General features: G+C 41.6%; 4 protein-coding genes and 1 long non-coding RNA gene across 11 annotated transcripts; 4 read left to right on the plus strand and 1 right to left on the minus strand.

The window, feature by feature from the left end:
• Window positions 1-103: 103 nt before the first annotated feature.
• On the plus strand, window positions 104-2,982 carry srsf2a (serine and arginine rich splicing factor 2a). 6 transcript variants are annotated; one of them, XM_086017184.1, is made up of 4 exons: window positions 104-638; window positions 1,192-1,308; window positions 1,393-1,516; window positions 1,805-2,554. In XM_086017184.1, the coding sequence occupies exons 1-3, from the start codon at window positions 313-315 to the stop codon at window positions 1,490-1,492; spliced, it is 543 nt and encodes a 180-aa protein (XP_085873310.1). In that variant the 5' UTR covers window positions 104-312; the 3' UTR covers window positions 1,493-1,516; window positions 1,805-2,554. The 6 variants fall into 6 exon arrangements, 5 of the variants coding, with proteins under 5 accessions (XP_085873310.1, XP_085873309.1, XP_085873306.1 ...); XM_086017183.1 differs by having other exon boundaries at window positions 1,393-2,554; XR_015082637.1 differs by adding an exon at window positions 2,786-2,982 and having other exon boundaries at window positions 106-638; window positions 1,192-2,366.
• On the plus strand, window positions 2,975-7,983 carry mxra7 (matrix-remodelling associated 7). Its single transcript, XM_086017178.1, has 4 exons — window positions 2,975-4,678; window positions 5,571-5,832; window positions 6,769-6,877; window positions 7,613-7,983. Exons 1-4 carry the CDS (start codon window positions 4,391-4,393, stop codon window positions 7,725-7,727), a joined length of 774 nt encoding a protein of 257 aa, XP_085873304.1. The 5' UTR covers window positions 2,975-4,390; the 3' UTR covers window positions 7,728-7,983.
• Window positions 3,780-7,998, minus strand: LOC147129080 (uncharacterized). Its single transcript, XR_015082638.1, has 5 exons — window positions 7,788-7,998; window positions 7,581-7,723; window positions 7,086-7,215; window positions 6,755-6,860; window positions 3,780-5,787 (listed from the first exon to the last, which is right to left on the minus strand). It is a non-coding gene; the product is annotated as an uncharacterized LOC147129080 (long non-coding RNA).
• On the plus strand, window positions 7,758-12,061 carry LOC147129081 (alpha-N-acetylgalactosaminide alpha-2,6-sialyltransferase 2-like). 2 transcript variants are annotated; one of them, XM_086017173.1, is made up of 10 exons: window positions 7,758-7,903; window positions 7,985-8,145; window positions 8,791-9,085; window positions 9,219-9,381; window positions 9,678-9,840; window positions 9,921-10,059; window positions 10,126-10,229; window positions 10,509-10,592; window positions 11,157-11,256; window positions 11,752-12,061. In XM_086017173.1, exons 2-10 carry the CDS (start codon window positions 8,045-8,047, stop codon window positions 11,977-11,979), a joined length of 1,377 nt encoding a protein of 458 aa, XP_085873299.1. In that variant the 5' UTR covers window positions 7,758-7,903; window positions 7,985-8,044; the 3' UTR covers window positions 11,980-12,061. The 2 variants fall into 2 exon arrangements, with proteins under 2 accessions (XP_085873299.1, XP_085873300.1); XM_086017174.1 differs by having other exon boundaries at window positions 7,763-7,903; window positions 8,022-8,145.
• A 1,765-nt stretch (window positions 12,062-13,826) lies between these two features.
• Window positions 13,827-20,872, plus strand: LOC147129082 (alpha-N-acetylgalactosaminide alpha-2,6-sialyltransferase 1-like). The gene is made up of 9 exons (XM_086017176.1): window positions 13,827-13,981; window positions 14,673-14,946; window positions 15,010-15,172; window positions 16,257-16,419; window positions 18,388-18,526; window positions 18,599-18,702; window positions 19,407-19,490; window positions 19,565-19,664; window positions 19,757-20,872. The coding sequence occupies exons 1-9, from the start codon at window positions 13,884-13,886 to the stop codon at window positions 19,952-19,954; spliced, it is 1,323 nt and encodes a 440-aa protein (XP_085873302.1). The 5' UTR covers window positions 13,827-13,883; the 3' UTR covers window positions 19,955-20,872.
• Window positions 20,873-21,074: the final 202 nt, after the last annotated feature.

The raw sequence follows: 21,074 nt of genomic DNA on the forward strand, positions 1-21,074 counted from the left end.
GTTATAGCCATGTAACCTCCTCGCCAGCAGGGGGTAGTGGAGCGCATCGGAGGGGGCGAGGACAACGGCCATCAGCCAATCAGGGAAGGCTACCACGGACAGAGAAGAAAGAGGGAGAGGGAAGCTTTGTTGCCGCCATTTCGCGTACTGGTAACGCACGGCACGGTTGGCACACACGCGAGAGTGTTTCAAACCTGGCCTGAGTTTTGAGTCTTGCTGGGATTTCAGAACCAGCGGCGTCTTGTTATTTTTTCAGCCAGGAAGCGCTAGTAGTATTTCTGTTAGTGGCCCCCGTTCGCTTCCGCGGAGAAAATGAGCTACGGAAGGCCGCCACCAGACGTGGAGGGGATGACCTCCCTCAAAGTGGACAACCTGACTTATCGGACCTCACCGGAGACGCTGCGCCGCGTGTTCGAGAAGTACGGCCGCGTGGGCGACGTGTACATTCCTCGGGATCGGTACACCAAGGAGAGCCGCGGCTTCGCCTTCGTGCGCTTCCTAGACAAGCGCGACGCTGAGGACGCAATGGACGCCATGGACGGTGCGCTGCTCGACGGACGTGAGCTTCGCGTGCAGATGGCCCGCTACGGCCGGCCGCCGGACTCCATGTACAGCCGTAGAGGAGCTCCACAGCGACGGTACGAAGTGTACTTCGGTTATGGGGGACGAAAAATGGCCAAAATTGTTTACTTTTGAATCAACATTGTCACGTGCTCAAATGGTGGACTGTTAAACCGCCGTTTCCGGTTCCGCTTTGAATGTAAAAAAAAAAAAAAAACGTTTCGTATACGTGAGTTGCAGCCATTTTGTTTCCCCTCAGCACGTGCGTTACTAGTACACAGTATCTGTTTGCAACATTATTTTTTCTCAAACCGTCTCAGAGGGTTTAAAAGTGTTTTACATGGGGAAAATTTAATCACAAATTGTATACAGTTATGATTAACACCTACCTAAACAGATGGTGTTGAACATCTCTTCAATGTCTACCGAAGAGACACCTTTTCGTTTTGCTATAATACGTGATTTAACAAATGTTCCAAAGCTGCACTCCTGGTAATGACAATTTCCCAAATGTCCCTGTTTTATTACATTGGCAGTTTTTCATCTTCTTGACTCTGCCCTGCATAGACCACTGTAAAGTAAATTTCATTGAATACTTAGTTGTGTAATTTCAATGTTTTTTCTGTGCAGACGTTCAGCAAGCCCCCGCCGTCGCCGACGCAGCCGTTCCAGGAGCAGGAGCCGCTCCCGATCCAGGAGTCGCCGTCGCTACTCCCGCTCCAGGTCCCGCTCCTACTCCCGATCCAGGTCCCGCTCCAAGTCTAAATCCAAGTCCAGGACCCCGAGGCGGAGCAAGTCCAAGTCCAAGTCCAAATCCCCCTCTCGGTCCAGGTCAAGGAGCCGGACCCCGGCCTCCAACCGCGGGTCCAGATCTAGGTCCAAGTCCAAGAGCCGGCCCAAGTCTCCAGAGGACAACGGAACAGAGCCTTAGCTCCAAGTCGGACGCGACAAGACGGTATTTAGTGGGATGGGTGAAATGTCATGAATACATATGCGATAAGATGTTTAGTATTCTGCTTTCTTGAGGTTGCTCTTTTAAATTCTGCACACGCAACCAAGTCAGCAGAACCATGTCTGTTTGAGAACCACAATAACCAAGAATAATTTGGTTCTAAAGCACGCGTGTTGTCACGACAAACCATTTCAAACACGCACAAAAGAGGTTTTGAATTGGGCTAATGTGAGTATATATGGGTGTGCTTCACTCCAAACGTTCACTTAATGTGGAATTCTTTCCTCCAAGCTGCTGAGTCCTGTTTGCAAAGAGAGGAGGAGGAGATGGGGGTGTGGCAGAGTGAGAGCAGTTATAGTGTGTGAGCCGCCCATGTCAGCTGCCCGTTGCTGGGGTGGCGACGGCGGTTGCTCGGGAGCAGGTCACCCAGGCAACGCTTGGTTGCTCAGGAGCAGGTCGTCATGGTGGCGGTGCGGGGCTGTCAGTTGGTGTTTGAGGCGGTGTGGTACGTTCGCGGGCGGACCCCACACCCGCCGCCTGCGCTTTGCCCTCCCGCCTCTCGACCCAAAGGTTTGTTTGAAAAACAATGCCCCAGTGCCAGAGTCCTGTGTAGTGCTAGTCTTTGGGAATGTGGTACCACGGAAGGTGCGTAAACTTACATGAGGCGAACTCGCATAATGCAAATATTCAGGTCGGGAGTGAAGATGGCGTCCTTTTCGATGTCCTCTTGCTGACTGCGTTCTGTCTTTTCTTGCAGATCTCTCGGGTGATTGCTTCTTTTTGCCGAGGACATCAGGACGAGTCTCACCATGTTGAAGGGACTCCAATATTGCCACTGAAAGCAGATTGAAAGGTTATTTGGAACTTGGTCTAAACATTTTCTTAATAGTTCATTTTACTTGTGCGACCTAAATAAAAGTCATGTTGGTCGTTCACAAAGTTGGGCATCTTGAAGTTAATTTTGTGTGTTTATTTTGTTCCCCCCTTTTTAAATGGCTTTATTTTTGAATTTGTACTCTTCAATAAAAGTATTTTGATTTACTTTCTTTCATGGAAGATCTTGTTATACTCTTTGTCTTGGCAGGAGGTTGTCAATTACAAATATTGGTTTGTTACCCCACTCAATTGGACAAACATGCTGTACGTTAATCAGCCTGGCTTCATTTGTCTTGATGACAAAAGATTTTTTTTTTTTTCCTGTCAACTCTTTGTCTGGTTAAAGTTGCTTCCTATGACTCTAACCCTCTTTCTTGTGTATCTTTTGTGCACTAGGCGCAGTTGTGTAGCAGTTGAGTAATGCTGGTTAGCTGTTAAGATGCTGTGCAGTGCGGTGGTGACATGGTGTGGCGTGTTGCGGTGCTGAGTGCCCGGTCACTGTTCCGGGGCGCTCGACCCTCCGCTGCTGTTTGCCGGTTTGTAAGCTCACAGGTGTTGCAGATCATCCCCCTATCCCGCTCTCTTTGACATCCCTCCTGTGTGCTGTACAGCTCTTTATCCCCCCCCCGGCCCTCCCCATGTCTGGTTCATCACTTGCTTTTTTTGGGTAGTGGGTCCAGTGTGGCTCACGGTTGAAGGGTTGGCGGTTAAAACGAGGGCAGCTCCGGCTGCCTCATCACCTTTTTGTGCTACGCATTCCCCGATGACCTCTCTGTTCTCTTACATTTTCTTCAGGTGAACAATAATAAATGTATTTGTTGAAAATGGGATGCTTGTGTGCTTAGTTTGTTGACAAAGGTGCGCATTCAATTTCAATGTTGCCTTATTCAAGATTTACAGTGTTTGAACCCTTGTGAGGATAAGCGGTATGAATAATGGATGGAACTTTGGAACATTTGGAGTTGCACAATTGTAGGGGCGAGCATCTCTTCAATAAGGTAAGGTATGTGTCCTGATATATGTGCGACAAGATTCAAGAGCGGTATATTTTGAGGTGGAACGATTTGATGGGATTAGAATTCGGTATGGGACGGAGTTTATCAATATTGTAAATTTGGTGTTTACTTTTAAGGCGGAATGGTCTTTTCAATCAAAACAGATTTTACAATTTGAAACGTGTTTATGCTGCACCCCTGCAAAATACAAAAAAAGCTATCAAGGTCTAAATACTGTAAAGTAAATTGACAGTTTATCTCCCTATTGAGGTAGATGTATAGCGGACAGAGCTAACTACTGTTTTAAGTAAAGAAAACTAGCCCGTTCCAGTTAGCAGTAGCAAATGCTCAGACATTTGAGGGCATGATACACTTTCTTTTGCCGCTTTTAATTGTAGGCATGATCCACATTACGAATATTTTTTTAATGCACATTAGAAAAACCTTTATTTCTGCAACTTTATATTACAATCGTCAGTTCAGAAAAAGACTTGCACCTTTGAGATTTTGCTGCTGCAGTTCAGTTTTATTGTATTTTTATGTCCACGTAATAAAAATACAAATCATAAAACTTGGGGCATAAAGCCGGCCCAACCAGCACGGTCGTCATGGAAACGAGTTACGTGAGCACACCCCCGTAAGTGTTCCCCTTGAGTCAAGGCGAGCGTCTTGCGCTGACCCGTGCTTTGACTTTTTTTTTTTTTTAACACCCTGCGCCTACACGGGTGCTGTCACGAGCAATCCATCCACGGTACATCTGGACACTCGGCCGTTGATGAGATTAACACAGATGACGAGCCGAGCACGTTGAATGTCGGCGCGCCTAATCGGAAAGGGAGGGGGCGGCGCCAGGTGATGTGACGTCACACCTGGACAGCGCCTCCTGCCTGATCCAGTAAACGCCGCTCGTTTAGGCAGCTAGTCTGGGGGAGATTATCCTCAAAGCGTCGCTATGGCTGCCGGTGGAACCACGCGGGGCTATTAAAAAAATAACCAAATATCAGATATGGATTTGACTTTCATTTTATCAGCCGTCATCTTCACACTGCTCGCCCTGGTGGTCGCGACGTCGCTGCTGAACGGTTCCTCGCGGTCGTCTTCGGCCGGGAGTCACCCAGCTGGACCCATCGCGGACGCCGTCAAAGGAGGCGATACGGCGGCTAAGCAGAATGGCCACATACCGGATAACACTAAGCAGGGGGAGGCGAAGGAGGCGGCGGCGGTGGGCGACGACTGGTGCGAGCTGAGCGGAAGCTCCCACGACCACTGGGACGTGGTCAAATCCGTCCTATCAGTGAGTGTTGTCCATCCACATTTGTTTGTTGTGTTAAAATGTGATAGATTACGTCACTTTCTTAAGCTGTTTATCCTCCCCTCCCACTCTGTCCTGTCAAAGGACCAAAGAAAGTTCGTTAAGTGTCAACTTGTAAATGATCTGCCTGGCTCAGTGCACATTAGGACTAACTTTCTTACTGCAAGTCGATTTGTTTTTCCCTCAAGTCCACACTACAATCACCTTTGTGCCAAAATAAACTAAGGCACATTAGTAATCACTTTCTTAAAGTCTCGCTATGGTGCTCTTAAGTCTTCATAAAGTACCAAAACAACCTAAGAAATTATCTTACTCTGCCAGTTTGTTGCACAGTAGGCTACATAACAAACATGGATGCCAGTAGAAACAATGTTTTTGTACTCCAAAAAGTGTTGCTTTGTGTAGTTCACGTGCAAAATGTGTCAATAGAGGACAGACTTAAATGCATTTTAGAAATCACCACTTTAAGTGCATTTGTTGTACAAAATGAACATGGCTATCGATAGAATGCACATTATAAATCGCAATTATAAATCCATTTGTTGTCTATAACAAATTTGTGTGCCGATGTATATAAAGGCTCAATTAATGCACATTGGAAATGACTTCACTACAGCCACGTGTTAATTGAAATCAAAACTTGATGCACATTAGAAATCACTTCTTTTTTTTTTTTTTACTGTCAGTTAATTTATCGAACATAAACGTGGGTACCAATAGAAACAAAGATTGAATTCCCATTAGAAAATAACAAATGTTGTTTTCAAGTCAACTGTCAATCATCCCAAGAGGGACGCCAAGCAGCCACATCAGCATCCATCCGAGGTGATGCCTCTCTCTGTCTTTTCTCCCGCCGCCTGCTTGTCCCACACAGGAGGAGGCAGAAAACCGTCCCGCCAGCGAGGAGCCGGAGCCCGCGGCGGCGGCCCCAGCCGAGCGCTCCTCCTCCTCGTCGGCGGCGTCCAGCCTGTCCGTGCCGCGGCCGGACTCCAGGCACGCCAGCTTCGACTCGTCGTCCGAGGCGTCGTCAGGGCGAGGCCGGCGTTCCTTCATCGGGCTCTCTGATGAGGAGCTCCTAAAGTGTGCTTTCTCTTCCCCCCAGACCGACGGAGACGCAGAGAGCCCGACAGTCAACGGTGAGCACCAAATTGCAGCTCTAGTGACAATTTAGTAGGCTACGCGTATACCTACCAGAGTGCATTTCATGCAGGAGCAGGAAAACTTCTGTACACAAGGGCTTCAATTGATTTGTAAAATGGACAGATGTGGTAAAAATATATATATATACTGTATGTTTTTCAAAACAATAAATATTATCGTAAGATTCACTCATTTTACATTGTATTATTTTGTTATTTATTAAATTTAGAGGTGCAAACCTTAATCGATTAATCAACAACTGATCAACCATCAAATTAATAAATTATTTTGATCATCGACTAATCCTTTCGATGAATTGTCTAAATGCTTGGAATTCAGCTTCCCAAAAGTAAATGTTTTCTGTAGTCTTGCATGAAAGCACTCTTATCTTCGTGTTGAATCAAAAGAAAACATTTGCAAACATCTGCTTTTACTCTGGAAAACAATGATCAAGATTTTTGCCCATTTTCTGTCGTGTAACAGACCAAACCGGGAAGTGAATCTTAATTTATGTTTGTGCATTTTCTGTACCGTGAATTTGAAATAATGTCCTGTTTTTGGATAGGGATGGAAATTAAAACCATAGCTATAAAATGTATATTTTAAATCATTGACTAATAAATGAAATGATTGTTGATTGTTAATCGATTATTAAAATAGTTAGTTGCATCCATAAAAAAATTAGAACCGTTAAATTCAAATGTGTATTTGTTTATTTTACTTTATTTTTAATAAATGTTTTAATATTTAAATGTATTTACAATAAATGACCAACTTGTTTAGTCATTTTTTAAAAAGTTTTATGTACTTGTATATCTATTAAATTATTTAAGATTTTATTTAGAACAAATTAACCAATTATTTGATAAAATAATGTTAAATGTAAATTACTTATTTTATTCAATGTGTGTACCGTACCTCTTTGTCTGCAGATAAATCAGAGTTCCACGCCATCAATTCCTTGAAGTACGTCCCCGGAAAGTCGCGCTCCCACCACATGGAGATGATGATGTCCAAAGAGGAGCTAGAAGAGGAGCAGAGGTCAGTTCAAAATGTGCTGTGACATTCTGCTTCTGTGCTGGCCACCTTTCACTCGCAGATTTACGCTCTTAAGATGCCGTGCGATGCGGGCTAGACTGACTTAAGGCCAGATTGATTCGCTGCCAACTCGCAGGACGTTTGACCCGAGGACATGGCGGAGAGACATAGCACAAGTAAAAGCACAGGGACTCGCCCTGCGGGTTTTTACTTAGAAACATATCGCCTTTCTCTGCACTGTTTGTCTACTAAAGGTGCTACTCCCGGGTGTCACGGGTCCAGGTCCAAGTGTTGATTGGCTCTTCTGGCACAGCAGTCACTTGAAGCCTTGTTCATTAGTCCTGTGGGTACACATAATGAGCTCGGGTAGCCACAATTTGAATTGATTTCTGGCCAGATAATTAGTGCACAAAAGGCTGCCTTTAAGCCTAGAAATCATAAATAACCAAAACGTTACAAACATTACACTATGATGGAGTGTTGCAAACTACAATCACAACAATACATATTTTTACACTAAACATTAATCTGAAGAGTACCATAAATGAACTAAAATAAATAAATAAAAATAAAGACCGTTTTTGATGCGCCAGGGAGGCCACTAGGTGATGCTATAGCTCCCTTTGAAAAAACATGATTAAACCTCATTGCAATAAATGCATGTAAATGAATCTTTTTTAAAGTGCATATCTTCTGTTAGCCCAACCTGAAGATCGTCTGCGTTGTGTTTTTCCCCAGGGTGCAGCAGGAGCAGCTGGCCGCCATCTTCCAACTGCTAAAGGACAACACGGAGACGTTCGGCGACGTCTCCGAGGGCGACATGGAGGAGCAGCTGCGTCTCTACTCCATCTGAGGAGGAAGAGAGACAACGACGACGTCACATGCGCTGCCTTACCCTGCCGACTAAACTCACCAGCACACTTGTGTGACATTCCAGCAGCCGCTATTTTGTTTGTTCTGTTTTGACAGAAAACATTTGTGTTGTTTGGCTGTTGTTCCGGCTGGACTAACGCAGCACAAAGTCACCAAGTGAGCAACTTCCAATATAAACGCGATTTCCCCCCGTGTAACACTCCGCCGTTGTGTAATAAATAAAAACCGAACACGCAGGTGGAGTTTGTGTGTTTGTGACCGTGTGGTGCTCTAGTCGATCAGGTGCAAGGTGACGTGATGGTCCTCCACACCGCCAGGATTTTTGCTTGGCTGCTCATCGGCTCCCTCGGTATTGTCTTTTTTGTTTTGTTTCAGGGGAACTTGTCGGTGAATGTCAGGTAAGTGACTTTTTTGTGCTCGGATAACTATTAGACACTGCGGTTTACTTAGCAGTAATAGTTAAAGAAGTAGAGGTTTCGTAAATTAGTTGATATGTTGCTGATGGGCTGCATTGAGTCATCCTGGTACTTCTCGTGAAATGTCGTAAAGGAGTGACATACTTTTGGGCACGCGTGAATTTCAAGTGGAACATCCGGGCACTTTTTGTGTTTTTTCCGTCGTTAAAAGCGTGACCGCCATATTGCTTTTGGTCACGCAGTTTTAAAAAAAAAGTCTAAAACACAAAGTAGTACAGTACAGTACATAAAGCACACATAACAGCAATGTGGTTATTAAAAAAATAGCTTCAACAAAAGTTCTAAAACCCTATCCAGAGATATAAAAAAAAGACAAAAAAATATCCTGACAAACTGATGGAAACTACTGAAATGTGTGAGATAAACTTTTAAAGAGAAAAAGGATAGAAAAAGTGTCATATGTCATATAACTCTAATGAAACAAAAGGCTTCTCCAAAAAGAAGGTAAATGGCCACTAATGCTAGTCTCCAGATTTTCTATGATAATGATTGTAATGGAATCAATTCCAATGAGTTCCTTTTTATAACATTTCACTATTCATTCTGCTCCTGTTGCTCTCTCCTCAGATTTCGCTGGACCACTTTCTCTGAGAAACTTGAACTAGTTGCAGATGACTCTTGGGTCGAGACAATTGCCACAAAATGGGATTATAAGGGAAACGCCACCATGTCAACAGCCAGCGCGGTCTTAAATACAACACAGTCCACCGATTGGGTGACTTACAGGCACGTCACAGATTTTACCACGCGTGTTGTCAGACCAGAGACCCCCATGCCTATTCTTTTGAAGACAAACTTCTCCAAACTTCCCTTGTGGGATTTTGAGGACGTGTATAACCAGGATGCTGCACCTAGAAACGCGGTAAAATGTCATCATCCATGTCATTGTATTGCTCAAAGATTGATCCTGAGGCATTTTGTGTGTCTGGCGAGTGGTTGAGTTGCGTAACTGACTGCTATTGTTTTGATACCACACACACACACTGACCACCTAGATGTGCCCACAATCCCTGAGGAATTCCAAGGACGAGAGCTTCAAGAAGGCTTTCCTGCCCAACATACGTTTGTTCCTGCACAAGGGCAACATCAACATGAGCGAGTGGAACAGACTCTCCCATTTCAACAATCCATTTGGCTTCATGGGATACTCTCACAATGGTACAAATCGGCACAGTCTAAAACGCTTAAGCTAATAAATGTATGTGTATCTACTCATGCTCGGAGGTTTAAGCGGGCATAAGTAGAGATGTCCACGTACATTCCGGTGATGACTGATAGCAGTTTTCTGACATTAAGTGACATTATACTTTTTAAAGTCGTGTCCCTTTATCCAGCAGGGAACTATATACTGTATATTATGATTAAAAATGACACCAAAAGTGCTTCCACGTGTACAAAAAAAACCCAACTAAATCTTATCATACATATTTGCTGCTTTAATTGTTATTTTTCAGATGTAATGTCCTCAGTCAAGTTGATTCCAAAGCCGAAGGAGCCTCTCCTCTCTCCAAAGAGAGGCGGCGATGGTTGCATCCACTGTGCAGTGGTGGGCAACGGCGGCATCCTCAACGACTCCAAAAAGGGAAAAGAAATCGACGCGCACGATTACATCTTTCGGTAATGTTTTGTTCATTTTTCCGCTAGGGTCATCTATTCTGGTTAGACGCCGCAGCAAAGAGATTTTGATGTTTCGTCAGGATGAACGGCGCGGTCACAAAGGGTTACGAGGAGGACGTGGGGAACAAAACATCCGTCTATGTCCACACGGCTCACTCCATCACCACGTCTTTGAGTTTATTCAAGAAATACGGCTATGAGTCGGTTCCCCACGATGAGGTAACGAGTACCTCCTTCGATGGCACGTATCGACATTATATCATTGGCGCATCTCATATTGTGCAGGGAATCAAGTATGTGATGATTCCAGAGGGCTTGAGGGACTTCCAGTGGCTAGGAGGACTCCTTAAAGGAGAGAGGGTGTTGCTTGGCCCGTATAAAAAAAAATGGTAATGAAAATTACCATTATTACATCTTGTGTGTGATTTCTCATGTCAAATAGATGAGAACTGAGTTCCGGTAAGGTGCCCTTTATTGGGAAAGGAAGCATTTGTTTAGTTTATGTGTTTATTTGTCAGGGACCATGAACAGAAATCATCTATAATAACTCAGCCCTCACTAAAGTTACCAAATTTGGTACCTTGCCCAATGAAGGGAATAGTAGAATAGCATTTACAAGGTATTGATGTATTTCACAGCTGTTACATTCTTACTTTTCTGTCATGCAGGCCCAGGACGTACTACATGGGGCAGTACAACGAGAGTCGCTTTTACGTCCTGCATCAGGACTTCCTACGATACGTGCGCAACAGGTCCTGCTTGACTTCTCAATTATACACCCGGCCACATGTTGCAAGGCAGACTTTGTAGGGTTCAAGCGTACTGTAGTGCCCCTTAAACCAGTGTTTTTGGTGTGCCGCGAGATATTGTCAGGTGTGCTGTGGGAAATGATCTAATTTGTGTGCCTGTGCGGTCTAGCGCCTGGTAGCGTAATGTCTTTACTGCATTGTAATACTCTTCCATACCAGCAGGTGGCAGCAGCAGCACGTAGCTAATTGTCTTTGTTTAGAGACAAGCGAATAAGTGACGTATATTTATCCAAACAGGCCCGTGTTTCACACTGAGTATCAGTATGAAACATTATAAAATACTTTTTTCTTTGTGTTTATTTAATTCCTATTCAAGATGTTATAGTATAACACCATTCTTCAATGTTATATAAACAATAGAACACTTGTTAAAATAAACTTTTTTTTTTTTTTCACAATTTCAGCTGGTGGTGCCGCAGGATTTTTTTTCAATGAAATAAATGTGCCTTGACTCAAAAAAGTTCAACCAATTTGGGCATCATGTGGCCCTTTTCTTATTACCAACAGGTTCCTGAAGTCTCCAAGCCTGAATAAACGTTCCTGGGGGATACTCAGACCAACCAATGGTGCTTTTACGCTCTTCCTGGCTATTCACACATGTGACACCGTGAGTTGATGTTCACACAATAATAGCATAATACTAGTCGGGCCAAAAGTAGATATACACTTAAAACATTTTTATTACATTAAAAGTTTTTTTCTGCCATCTTCCTTCCCTTTACCTTCCTCCATCCCTTCCTCCAAATGTGTTTTTTTTTCTTGCATCCTTATTTCCATTCTTCCTTCAATAAAATTCACTTTCCATGTTTCCCTCCTTTCTTCCGACCCTTCCCTCCTTTCCATCCCCCTGAAACCTGCTTTTTTTTCTAGCATCATTTTCTTCCGGACCTCCTTCCTTCTTTTTCTTCTTTCCTTCCCTTGTTTCCTCTTACTTTGTTGCCTCAGACCTTTTGGTTTATTTTGCATCCTTCCTTCATTTGTTTAAAACAGTTTTTCTGCCCTCCTTATTTTTTTGACATGTCCAATAATGTTTTACAATCCACTTTGGCCCACCCTGTGTCACAACAATCATTTTACTCATCCAGTTCTCTCTTTGTCCTAGGTGGACGCGTATGGCTTCATGACCAGAGACTATGCCAAGTATTCCAATTACTATTTCCAGAGGCACGTAAAAAGCCGTGTGACTTTCTTCGCCAACCACGATTACAAGATGGAAATGAGAAGTTGGGAGAAACTTCACAACAGCATGATCATTCATCTGTACCAAAGAAGTGAGAACGAGCCACCCAAAATCAGAGAGAAATTACATACCAAGAATGATAAAGAATAACACTTGAGTGTGGAAGATTTAACATTCACCTTTTAAAAGACAGTTGTTAAATTTGGTTTCTGATAAAAGATTGCATCACGCAGTATGGTTGTGACTGTTATTTTGAAAGTACAGGTTAAAAATAAAATAACCTTAAAACCAACTCCAGAATTGGAGTTGCTGTATGTGCTCCCTCTTGTGAACACCAGTTAGGAGGCGAGGAGCAGCATTTTGGACCAACTGGAGATGCTTGAGGGAGGACTGGCTGACTCCAAAATAAAGTGTATTACAGTAGTCCAGCCAAGATTAAATGAAGTCATGGATTCCTGTTTCTAAATGCTTTAGCCATCTACCTTGGATTTAACAAAAAAAGAAGCTGGATTTAAAAACACAAATTTTCCAGTCCAATTTTAAATGGCTGTCCACTTTAAAACCCAAGTTCGAGACTCGTGATTGGGCCTTATTACTGCGTGCGGACATAGAAGATTTTGCAAAGCAAAGATGTTTAAAAATCCACTGCAATCTTTACTTTCACCAGGAGAGGTCACTGTTACTGACGCTTCAAAAATTAATCCATTGTCGAAACATTTGGTCCAAACTGATCATAAAACCTTAGTTTCACTAGCTTTCAGTATTTTTACACAATACATGTTTTAGATCATTCTCTTTCCTTCATTTTCTTGCATGTGTCGCTTGTTCAATAGGCATGTCTTATTTACACCGAAATGCTAGAACGACGTGGATCCATGCCATTACGATGCCTTCTGGGAATTATGGACATGCATTAGAGAGAACGTTCGGATAATCTTCTATTCCATCAGTTAAAAGTTACAATACAGTACAGAATATCCAAATAGAGCTGATCTCAAAGAATACTGCGGGATGATATATAACTGATATAAAGTGTTGTTATTCTTTCAGTATACAGCAATAGTAATTGGGAATGCTGCTTAAGAGTCATGTAAAGTTGCATCTATTGCTGACGACAGATTCTTTCAGTAACCCCATACAAACCTCCTCTGTTGTGGATTCAGTCAACCAAACAAGTGGTGTTTTTGTGCAAGTGTGTACTATGGTGACAAAGCATCACGTGTGAGGATTGTGTGGGTGTGCGTGTGGGAGGATACGAGTGCAGAGCAAAGTTATTATTTTTTTTCTCGTTAAAACTGAAACTACATTTTACGTTTATAAAACTAACTATAATTACAGCGGGAACAATGTCGAATATGTCCAGCATTAAATTAAAAAGAGCCAACAGATGACGTCGCTCCTAGGAATTGACTCTGATTTTGTTCTTTGTTGGAAAAATGTACTGTTTGGTTTCTTCAATAATGATGGTAAAACAGCTAAACAAATATTTGTTATAAATTTGATAATCATCCTAGCAAAATTCCATATCCACAAATCCAAATTTAGTCACTCCAAACCTCCATTCATAATTTTCGAGGCAGAAACCAAACCGTATATAAATTCTATTCTTGATTCTAAAAATATGAAAGCCATTAGTCTGTGGACTGTTAAACGGTTATGATAATACCGTGTTGATAATATCAAACTGTTAATAATATTAATATTTTTCGTTAAATTAATACAACATAATACTTACCATGATGGTTTTTTAAAATCCTGCAGTAGTCAGTAAAACAATTTTAAAAAACGAATTCTAAAATTAAACTAAAACTGTTTTTGAACAAAAAACTACAACAAATAAAAATTAACAAACCACCCTAAAAACTGACTAAATGTAAAAAAACAATACTCAAAATGAAAGAAAAACTACAGTATACTTAAAATTAAGAAACTATTATAACCCTGAGAGCAGAAGCCCTGCCCAATGCGTAGTTGTGGCAAGGTGCAACTTCCCCATCACGTCCACTCCCAACAAAGCAAAAATCCTTCCTGCCTGGCAGGATTGCGGTGACAGGATGGTCTTCCACATATTCAGAATTTTTACTTGGCTACTTGTCATCTCCATCGGAATTGTCTTTTTTGTTCTTTTTCAACAAAATTCAACAGTGGACGGGTAAGTGTGTATTTTTGTTGTTGTTTGAGAAACTCTTTGGTGGGTTTGTATTTGGGCAGCAGGAACTATTGTCTAAATTTGTGATTTAATCAGGGCTAAAAGCAGCATTAAGTACTTTCGAGAGAGCCTTTACACTGAAACGATTGGAGTCTTTTAGTTTACTGAAAAAGTCCTGTAACTTTTGCTGGGGGCGTTAGATACAGTGGCGCACACAATTGACCCAACTTACAAGTTTTTGTATCTACAAGCTGCAGTTCTGATGTTTTTTTTTGCTTTGCGTTGCCAGCAAAATTGTAGCTTTGCTTTATAATCTTACAGAAGCCAACAAACAATGCCAAATACCACAGATGGGCGAACAAATTGCGTCATTGTCACAGTCTTACAAACCTTTCAATAACAAATATTTGAACACAAATTGTGCAGTAACACACGTAGACGTACAATATAGCCATAATCACTGGCATTTTTTTTAATCTTAAGCAAAAAATAACTAATATTACTGCATCTTATTGAATTTTGTGCAACTCTTCAAGTGTGTCTCTATGGCTGTATTATATTGCCCTATCTAGCTATCTAAATTGCATTCTACACTGCAATGTTGATTTGAATCCAATTTATCGTTCAGCCCTGTTAAAAAGCATCTGAGCACTTGACTATTCAGCTCCTCGCAATCGCCTTCTCCCCAATTCAGCTGGACCACTTTTTTTGAGAACTTTGAGACGATCGCCTCGAAACAGGAGTATGAGGAAATGACCACCAGACGCACCACCTTAAATGTCACAGAGCTTGGCAAGTCGATAACCTCAATGCCTGTCACGGGATTGAAACGCTTGAGAGACAACGTGTCCACGCGCGGCGTGGTCCCCGAAACCCCCATGGCCATCCTCTTCAAAAAAAACTTCTCCAGACTTCCCGTGTGGGATTTCGAGGACGTGTATAACCAGGATGCTGCGCCCGCAAATACAGTAAGAACACGCCATGGCAGGAAAGAAAAGGAACGCCTGAATCAGTTTTGTTTTTACGACTAGACGTGCCAACAATCTTTGAGGAATTCCAAAGACGAGAGCTTCAAGAAGGCTTTCCTTCCCAACGTACGCTTGTTCATGCACAAGCACAGCATCAACATGAGCGAGTGGAACAGACTCTCCCATTTCAACAATCCTTTTGGCTTCATGGAATACTCTTATGATGGTAAGTCAAGGCATTTATTTCCAGTTATCCTTCAAAGATTACTCCAAGAGATTTTAAGTTTTGAGATTTTGAGTTAAGCAGCAAAATCCACCCGTTTTTAGCCATCGGTGGGGTCGGCCATTTTGTCACTTCTGTCGACTGAAAATGACATCACAACTACTCAGGGCTCAGGTAACGACCAATCACGGCTCAGCTTCAGAAAACAGGTCAGCCGTGATTGGTCGTTACCTGAGCTCTAAGTAGTTGTGATGTCATTTGCAGTCGACAGAAGTGACAAAATGGCCGCCCCCACAGATGGCTAAAAACCAGCGGATTAATTCCTATTCCACAAACGCAATTTTTTTTATCAGGATGCCTTGTTTCAACTAGTGGGCTTGCATGAAACATTTTCTTGAAAAAAAATATGTCTGGGTTGACTTCCACTTTAAGTCTGATGGCTACCAAAATATCAAAAAGTCTCAAGAAGGCTGTCGTTTTTCTTTAAGGTGGCACTTGTAAAGTTATTCTTGGCATTTTCAGGCCCACAGATTTTTTTGAAAAACTTGACATTGCTATGCCCGCGACCCTTGTGAGGATAAGCGGTACAGATAATGGATGGATGGATGGACATTGCTATGAGTAGACCCACAAAAAAAGTCTAACAAACCCTTCCCTGATACGACACAGAAAGTCTTCCATTTTGGATCAAAGCGGCCATTTTAGGATCATTTTTCTTCTTCATTTCCAGGCTCCCAGAATTGTCTCTAAAATTCTGCCCCCGAGGCAATTCTCACATTTGTGACATGCCATCTGTTTGGCGTATCTACCTCCAAACAAATGTCAAGATACAGGAAGTCTGCCATTTTGCTTGGGGGCAACCATTTTTATTAAGATCATTTTGGCCATTTCCAGGGGTGGTCTTGGAAAGAGCCATTTTTAGACTTCTCTGGATTTTTTTCCATTTTTTTTCCCCAAGATTTACCACACCAACGGCCAACACTCAATTGCGAGGAATTAGAAATGTTGTCATTGCATGTCGATGGAGCATTTATGATTTGCCATAAAACATGAAAACTAATAAGAATGTATACATTTTTTTCCCCAGAGGTTATGTCCTCAGTCAAGTTGATCCCAGAGCCAAAGGAACCTCTCCTCTCTCCAAAGGCTGGCGGCGACGGTTGCATTCGTTGCGCTGTGGTGGGCACCGCCGGCATCCTGAACGGCTCCAAAATGGGGAAAGAAATCGACGCACATGATTATGTGTTTCGGTAATATTTTCTTTTGTTTCATTTTTCAGCCATTTGCTCGCTTTCTCGCCAAGCTGTTTCACAATAAATATCGATAATATGCTGCATAGAAAAACAAAATGTAATTGCCTATTGCTTCACTTTTGCCGTCAATGTTATACATCAATGGCTACATTATGTGCTGTAACAATGAACATTTCCCCACTGTGGGATCAATAAAGGCATTCTTATCTTTATCTTTAAACATCCCTGCTCTAAGGCAATATTTTCCATTGGTAGACTGGCCGTGCCGCTTTAAAAATAAACCTGTGAGTCGTCATGCGATATTACTTCAGTCCATTCTTATCAAAGTCAAAATGTTATTCTTTGCACTTGACATTCAGTAAGCTGCAGGATGTTTTAAATACACATTGCTCGAGGTGTGCACCCGCAGCACAACACAAATGCAAGATAGAGCCTGTGGCAAATAATATACGCAAACCAGTTTGCCCACATGCATCATCCAAAACAAAGAATTTTCCTGCGGGCTTGTCCTGCGGCACACAATGATGTTGCAATCTGCTTTGTAAGCTGTAACCGCCCGATATGTGAATAATAAAGCAATGGTTAATACAATAAATGGGGATGGAAATGTGTGCATGAAGAATCATAAAGCTTAATCAATCAAGAATAGATATTGTCAGACACCACCCACTAGTACGGAGTTTAATGTCACAACCTCGATCAATAATTGAAGCTGTGTCAAATGGTGGGCACGCAGACTGACTGAATGGCCGGGTGTCCCAATACTTTAGTCCAAGTGATGTAGGCGGAGGGTGTGACAGCGTATTCGTGATGGTATGCTAGATCTAGTGTCAGAAACAATGTTATTGTTTTTAAAGGACAAGTTTACAATAGAAGCGGACGTAACTGAATGTATTCTGCCCACTAGACCGAAGAAGTGACATTCTTTTCCTGCCAGGTGTTGGGTCACAAGAACATTTCTGCAAAAGACGCAGAAAGTCTGCCATTTTTTTGACGTGCTTCTTTTAGGGTCACCTTTTTTTTTTTCTTCAATTTGAAGCACCCAGAAATTTGGGGAAAATTCAGCCCCTGAATGCAGTTTCAGTTAGTCTTAGTGACATGAGATTTGTCTATTAGGAATAGACTAAAAAAAAAGTCTCAAGAAGCCATGTCTGAAAAGACAGTAAGTCTGCCATTTTTTTATCAAAGCTACTATTATTTTAGGGTCATTTTAGCTATATTCAGGACCTCGGGATTTAGAAAAAAAAAAAAAAGAAAAAAAGCATCCCCTGAAGCCAGTTTCACTTAGCGACATGAAATTTGCTATTTATAGCTGTCAAGACTCAGAGTAGACCCACAAAAAAATGTCTCTAGAAGCCATGCCTGAAAAGACCCAGAAAATCCGCCATTCTGCTTTGAAGCGACCACTTCATCGTCAATTTGTCAATTTTCTAGCCCCAGGAATTGAAAATAAAGGCATCCCCTGAAGCCAGTTTCACTTAGCGACGAATTTGCTATGCATATCTGTCAAGAGTACACCCGCAAAAGAATCTCAAGAAGCTATGCCTGAAATGATCCGAAAAATCTGCCATTTTGTTTTCATGCGACCATTTCGGTGTCAATTTGGCCACCCACTTTTATTTTATTTTTTTTAATTTAGCCCTCCCAATCCAGTTTCATTTAGTGACACGAAATTTGCTCTAACAAGCATCGACTCACAAAAAATTCCCAAAAAGTCTTGCCTGAAAAGATAAATCTGCCATTTTGCTTTGAAGTTGTCGTTTGAAGGCAATTTTCAGCAATCCTTCCGAACTAAATATTTTCTACTGTTGCTACCGAATTTGAACCTTTTATATCAGACCTGAAGGATCACGCCAAATTCTCAAATTCCAAATCATCCACTCTTCATCATTGTGTATGGATGAAATATGGTGACAAAGTGATGACTCCACAAAAAACACCAATAACTCTAGCAATGCGTGTCAGGGTGAATGGCGCCATCACCAAGGGTCACGAGGAGGACGTGGGGAACAAAACGTCCGTCTACGTCCACACGGCTCACTCCATCACTACGTCTTTGTATCTGTTAAAGAAATATGGCTACAAGTCTGCCCCCCACGACGAGGTAAGCCCACATCCAACTCCACTCATTTATTACATCTCACTTGGTCACTCATGCAGCTCATTTTTTGTGCAGGGCATCAAATATGTGATGATTCCAGAGGGCATGAGGGACTTCCAGTGGCTTGAAGGACTCCTCAAAGGAGAGAAGGTGCAGCTTGGCCCGTACAAAAACAAACGGTGATGAATATCCTGTGTTGTGAATTTCTTAGCAATATTACTCATTTCCTTGCCGATACGATACCAAGGCTATTATCGTCGATTCCAATTTTGATACCTCACGGATTGATTACGTTTACCTCCCATTTTCAAATCCATATTATTAAAGCTTGAAAATATCGTTTAATATAAATACTCACTTACAAACCTATTGAAGACGGTGTCGCAGTATTGCCCAACACATTCACTCCCCAAAAAATTGTTTGCCATTTTTATCGGGCTTAGTAAAAAATTAAACCGAGTAAAATCATAATTTAATGAAATCTTGTGACTAAATGCAAAGATAATTAGGGACTTTTATTGGTGTTTTATTGTACCGTGTCCTTGAGGGTCTCAAAAGGCACTTCAATTTTATTATTATTGTTATCCAGGCAATTTTTATACCGTTTATCCTCATTAGGGTTTACTGAAGCATATCCCATCTGATTTATTATAGATTTATTTTTATTAATATAATTATTAAGTCAGAAAAGTATCGTCATGTTTTGCACTCCAATAGGATTCAAAGTTGAACTTCGCAGCACTGGTTCTCAATGACTATGCTACAAAGCACAAAGTTATGGGCAACTTTTTTTTTAAGTAAAATGAAAGTTACATTTTATTTTAGATTGTGACTTCACGGTTGGATGATTCTTTTTTTAAATTTTTAAATCTTTCCCATCCAGGCCTCGGACGTACTACACGGGGCAGTACAACGAGAGCCGTTTTTACGTCCTGCACCAGGACTTTCTGCGATATGTGCGCAACAGGTCGATCTTCACTCATTCATTATGTTTCGTTTTTCTAATGTTCCTACAGCAAGCATATTTTGGTCACTTTTCAGGTTCCTGAAATCGCCTAACCTGAAAGCACGTTACTGGGCAATAGTTCGGCCAACCAATGGTGCTTTTGCGCTCTTCCTGGCTCTTCACACGTGCGATATTGTGAGGTTTTTTTTTTTGGTTCGTTCTTTTTCACACAATAAATAAATGCTTGAAAAATATTTTCCTCACGCAACTCTTTCTATTCTACCCAGGTTGACGCGTACGGCTTCATGACGAGAGACTATGCTAAGTATTCCAACTACTATTTCGAGAAGTACGACAAGACCCGCGTGGTTTTCTACATAAATCACGACTACATTCTGGAAATGAAAACCTGGGAGAACCTGCACAACAGCAAAATCATGCGTCTGTATCAAAAAAGTCCAAAGGAACCTCCTAAAAAACCATAGCTTGGACGAATGACACAATGGTTTCGCTTTTTTGTGGTTGTAGCAATATGCTATATCGCACAGCTATAGCATCAACCTGAAAGACATTTGAACACTTTTTATGTACAATATATTTTAGGTGCCAAATGGAGATTATGTTACCAGTTATTATGGCAGGGATGGCAGGTGGCATTATGTTGCCTCAAGACTGAAAGTCTGGATGTTTTATTTTTTTTAAACAGTAATGTGTGGACATATTTTTGTTAGATACATTTGCGTAGGCCTGTTTTGTTAAAAAATGGTCGCTGCAATGCTTTGGTGCAGAAGGAACTGGTCAGCCACGAAGGTAACTGTGTCTAGATTAATTTCCGCTTATTAAAATGCTTAGTCACAATCATTCTTTTATTTAATGCATCACTCATGGATCTAAGGGCTTAGAGAAAGAGTGAAGAATTGGACTAACAGCAACGATGTGAAGTATTTTTACATATTTTGTTTTTGTCACGTTATTAGATAAATATTGATTGTGAACTGCTCTGTACTGTTATGTTGTATTTTTGTATAGTATTGCTGAAGTATACTTCCCGCAATGGATTTGTATTGCTTGTATTGTGGTTGGGGTCAATGCAGTGGTAACATAATCACGCTAAATCATCGTAAGCTTGGGTGGGCTCGCCTAATTGCAGACATTCCTGGAGTGAAGAATTGCATGGTGGATTGCAGCAATGTTTCAACAATCATGCTTTAGTGGACAAAGATAAGGAGAAAAACAACAACGGTATGTCAAATAATCAAGTCATGCAATCTCTTCAATTTCAGTCATGATTCAGAGGTAGTTGGAATAAATAGTTGTTACATTCTTTGTGAGAAATTCAATATACATGAATGTAGGTCTGGGTTATTTACCAATTTTATAAATTAAATCAAGTTTATTGCTCAGGGCGATTTTTTTTCTGGCTTTGTTAGTTAAAAGCGCATCTTCGTTTATGAGAACAGATTGCACTAACAGCATGGCTGCGAACAGAGAGGAACGTTTTTACAAAAGCACAGTTGCTTTCCCAACTTTCAAGTGACTATTTGTTTAAAAAGCGATGAGTGATTTAAATTTATACTCACAAAAAGACAACATGAGCAGAATAAT

Source organism: Filicampus tigris, chromosome 19 (genome assembly GCF_054856515.1).
Source record: "Filicampus tigris isolate MCC_2025a chromosome 19, RoL_Ftig_1.0, whole genome shotgun sequence".
In the NCBI taxonomy this organism is placed as follows: Eukaryota; Metazoa; Chordata; class Actinopteri; order Syngnathiformes; family Syngnathidae; genus Filicampus; species Filicampus tigris.

What these genes read in the sequence shown, in the direction of transcription:
- LOC147129082 (XM_086017176.1), top strand. Translation starts at nt 13,884, where the DNA reads ATGGTCTTCCACATATTCAGAATTTTTACTTGGCTACTTGTCATCTCC. An exon ending in ATGCTGCGCCCGCAAATACA is followed by an intron (nt 14,947 to 15,009) that starts GTAAGAACACGC and finishes TTTTACGACTAG; the next exon opens with ACGTGCCAACAATCTTTGAG. An exon ending in AGTCTGCCCCCCACGACGAG is followed by an intron (nt 18,527 to 18,598) that starts GTAAGCCCACAT and finishes TTTTTTGTGCAG; the next exon opens with GGCATCAAATATGTGATGAT.
- mxra7 (XM_086017178.1), top strand. Translation starts at nt 4,391, where the DNA reads ATGGATTTGACTTTCATTTTATCAGCCGTCATCTTCACACTGCTCGCC. An exon ending in AGAGAGCCCGACAGTCAACG is followed by an intron (nt 5,833 to 6,768) that starts GTGAGCACCAAA and finishes CTTTGTCTGCAG; the next exon opens with ATAAATCAGAGTTCCACGCC. An exon ending in GAGCTAGAAGAGGAGCAGAG is followed by an intron (nt 6,878 to 7,612) that starts GTCAGTTCAAAA and finishes GTTTTTCCCCAG; the next exon opens with GGTGCAGCAGGAGCAGCTGG.
- srsf2a (XM_086017179.1), top strand. Translation starts at nt 313, where the DNA reads ATGAGCTACGGAAGGCCGCCACCAGACGTGGAGGGGATGACCTCCCTC. An exon ending in AGAGGAGCTCCACAGCGACG is followed by an intron (nt 639 to 1,191) that starts GTACGAAGTGTA and finishes TTTTCTGTGCAG; the next exon opens with ACGTTCAGCAAGCCCCCGCC.
- LOC147129081 (XM_086017173.1), top strand. Translation starts at nt 8,045, where the DNA reads ATGGTCCTCCACACCGCCAGGATTTTTGCTTGGCTGCTCATCGGCTCC. An exon ending in ATGCTGCACCTAGAAACGCG is followed by an intron (nt 9,086 to 9,218) that starts GTAAAATGTCAT and finishes CTGACCACCTAG; the next exon opens with ATGTGCCCACAATCCCTGAG. An exon ending in CATGGGATACTCTCACAATG is followed by an intron (nt 9,382 to 9,677) that starts GTACAAATCGGC and finishes GTTATTTTTCAG; the next exon opens with ATGTAATGTCCTCAGTCAAG.